Source organism: Coffea eugenioides, chromosome 2, assembly GCF_003713205.1.
Source record: "Coffea eugenioides isolate CCC68of chromosome 2, Ceug_1.0, whole genome shotgun sequence".
NCBI lineage: Eukaryota > Viridiplantae > Streptophyta > Magnoliopsida > Gentianales > Rubiaceae > Coffea > Coffea eugenioides.
This window is the reverse complement of record NC_040036.1, coordinates 54,098,257-54,101,213: the sequence shown is the minus strand read 5'-3', so window position 1 is coordinate 54,101,213 and position 2,957 is coordinate 54,098,257. Positions and strand designations below refer to the sequence as shown.

The following is a 2,957-nucleotide window of genomic DNA, read 5'->3' as shown; positions in this document are numbered from 1 at the left end:
ATCTATACTTTGATGGAAATTTAGTAAGATTCTTGAATTTCACCTTTAGTCTTCATGCTCATGTGTTTGTTTAACCTTTGACATTTCAGATTGAAGTTAGGAGTTTTGCGAAGACGCGAGTGCAGGAGTTGGTACGAAGGGCTTTGTTCTGGTATTAGGTAAATAAAATTTCTATCCGCTTGCTTGCAAATTCTGTTTTTACAGATTGTTGAGAAATTTTGCATTTTGTTGATTTCCTTTATTTGCTGGGCTGCTTTATTTAGTAGACTGTAAATTCTTGAACTTGAAATTAGGGACTTGTAAGCCATGGCCTGAGTTTAAAAAATCAGGGCGCTTGTTATTCTCAATGATTTTATGGGATTTGTCTAGTTTTCTAAGTACTAATGTGTAGTTGTTGTTTGCATGCTCTTGGAAGCTTGTTGGAGGACATTTATTTATATTCAAAGTATGGATAAAAGATGGATGGATTTTCCAAGAACAAGTGAAAAGTACGAGACAGGACTTCAAATGTTTCTAAACTTTGCATTTTCTAGATCAAGTTGTGACGGAAAGATTTTGTGTCCTTGCAAAGATTGCGGCATGGGTGTTTGTGTGACAAAAATGGAAGCATATGATCATTTGAAAGTGGTAGGATTTATCAAGGGTTATAATAATTGGATAGCACATGGAGAACTTTCAAACTACAATGAAGCCACATCTAATTCTGAAAATACATCAACTGGGGTTTCAAATGGGACTAATGACATGCAAGACTTGGTCCATGATGTATTTGGGATACCACATGGAACAAATGAATTGAATAGAGAAGGGGACATTCCTGTTTCAGAGGCTGAAAAATTTTACAAATTGATTGATGATTCTCAACAGGATTTGTACAGGGGTTGCAAAAATTTCTCGAAATTGTCTTTCATTATTCGTTTGCTTCACCTAAAATGCCTGGGTAAGATGAGTAACAAGATTTTTAATATGCTTGTTGAGCTGTTGAGAGAAGCATTTCCAGAGGCCATGACTAATTTGCCGTCTTCTTACTATGAGGCTGAGAAATTGATGAATACATTGGGGTTGGGTTATGAAAAGATCGATGCATGTCCTAATGATTGTTCTCTTTATTGGGGTAGTGCTGAGAAAAGGACTTCATGCGAAACATGTAACGAGCTTAGGTGGGTTGCTTCAGAAAATGATCCAACTGGGGAAAAAAGGAAAATTCCTCAAAAAGTGTTGTGGCATTTTCCCTTAAAACCTAGATTACAAAGACTATTTATGTCTTCTAAAATTGCATCTCAAATGAGATGGCATGAGGAAAAACGTACAAAAGATGGTTGTATGAGACATCCAGCTGATTCTCCAGCTTGGCAAACTTTTGACCATCTACATCCAGAATTTGCTAAGGATTGTCGAAATGTTAGATTGGGGTTGGCATCTGACGGGTTTAATCCATTCAACAACATGAGTTCTACACACAGTACTTGGCTTGTAGTTTTAATACCATATAACTTACCTCCGTGGATGTGTATGAAGCAACCGTACTTCATGTTGTCCTTGTTAATACCCGGACCATTCTCTCCTGGGAATAATATTGATGTTTATCTACAGCCTCTAGTTAAAGAATTGACCGAATTGTGGGATTTTGGCATTCAAACTTATGATGCATCCCAAAAAGAAAATTTTCAATTGCATGTAGCTCTGTTGTGGACCATTAGTGATTTCCCTGGATATGCAATGTTATCTGGCTGGAGCACTAAAGGTGAATATGCTTGTCCTGTTTGTCACAAGTTCACTCATGCACGACGGTTGACTCATAGTTTCAAATATTGCTATATGGGTCATCGGAGATTCTTAGATAGTAAGCATAAATTTAGAAAGCAAGCCCAATTCTTTGATGGCACCGAAGAACATGGAAAGCGACCACCTTTGCAAACCGGGGATATGATTGTGAGTGAATTGGGAGACTTGCAAATTAATTTGGAAAACTTGTGAAAGGTAATCCGAAGCTGCCTTTCAATTGGAAAAAGAGGAGTATTTTCTTTGAATTGCCATATTGGAAAGATAATGTCTTAAGACACAATCTTGACTTCATGCACATTGAGAAGAATGTTTGTGAAAATATTTGGGGGATATTGCTGGATATTGAGGATAAAGCAAAGGACCATTATAATTCCCGCCGTGATTTGAGAGAAATGGGAATAAGAAAAGAGCTGCATCCCATTGAGACAGAACCTGGAAAGGTGTACTTACCTCCATCTTCCTTTGCAATGGATAAAAAACAGAAAACTATGTTTTGCAATGTGCTAAAAAAAGTGAAAGTTCCAGATGGTTATGCAGCTAATGTCTCAAGATGCGTTCGAGTAAAACCACCAAGAATTTCAGGGCTTAAAAGTCATGATAATCATATCCTAATGCAGCAATTGATGCCTATAGCTTTGAGAAAGACTTTGCCAAAATCAGTGCGCTATCCTTTGATTCGATTGAGTAGATATTTCAGGCAGCTTTGTTCTAAAGTTATTTGTCCTCAAGATGTGGTTCGTTTGGAAAGTGAAATTGCCGTCATACTCTGCGATCTTGAGAAATGCTTCCCACCAACCTTCTTCGATGTCATGGTGCATTTAGTTGTTCATTTGGCAACTGAAGTGAAATTAGGTGGCCCGGTGTATTATCGTTGGATGTATCCTATAGAGAGGTACTGCTTGTAATTCTCATTATGCCTTAAATGTTTATTCCTTTTTTGCTTTCTTTGATTTGTGGAACTAATTAGAGAGGTTGGAATGATGATACTTTAGGTACTTAGGAACATTAAAATCTTATGTTCGAAATAAAAGTAGGCCTGAAGGTTCGATTGCTCAAGGGTACTTGGCAGAAGAATGCATTAACTTTTGCTCATTGTATCTTGCGGACTATGTTGAGACAAAATTCAATCGTCCAAGCAGAAATGAAGAAGTACATAAGGAAATTGAAGATGG

At 37.3% G+C, this 2,957-nt stretch overlaps 1 protein-coding gene across 1 annotated transcript; it reads left to right on the top strand.

Annotated features, from left to right (window-relative positions):
• Positions 1-579: 579 nt before the first annotated feature.
• LOC113759895 lies at positions 580-1,977 on the top strand. Its single transcript, XM_027302473.1, has one exon. The coding sequence runs from the start codon at positions 580-582 to the stop codon at positions 1,975-1,977; it is 1,398 nt and encodes a 465-aa protein (XP_027158274.1).
• Positions 1,978-2,957: the final 980 nt, after the last annotated feature.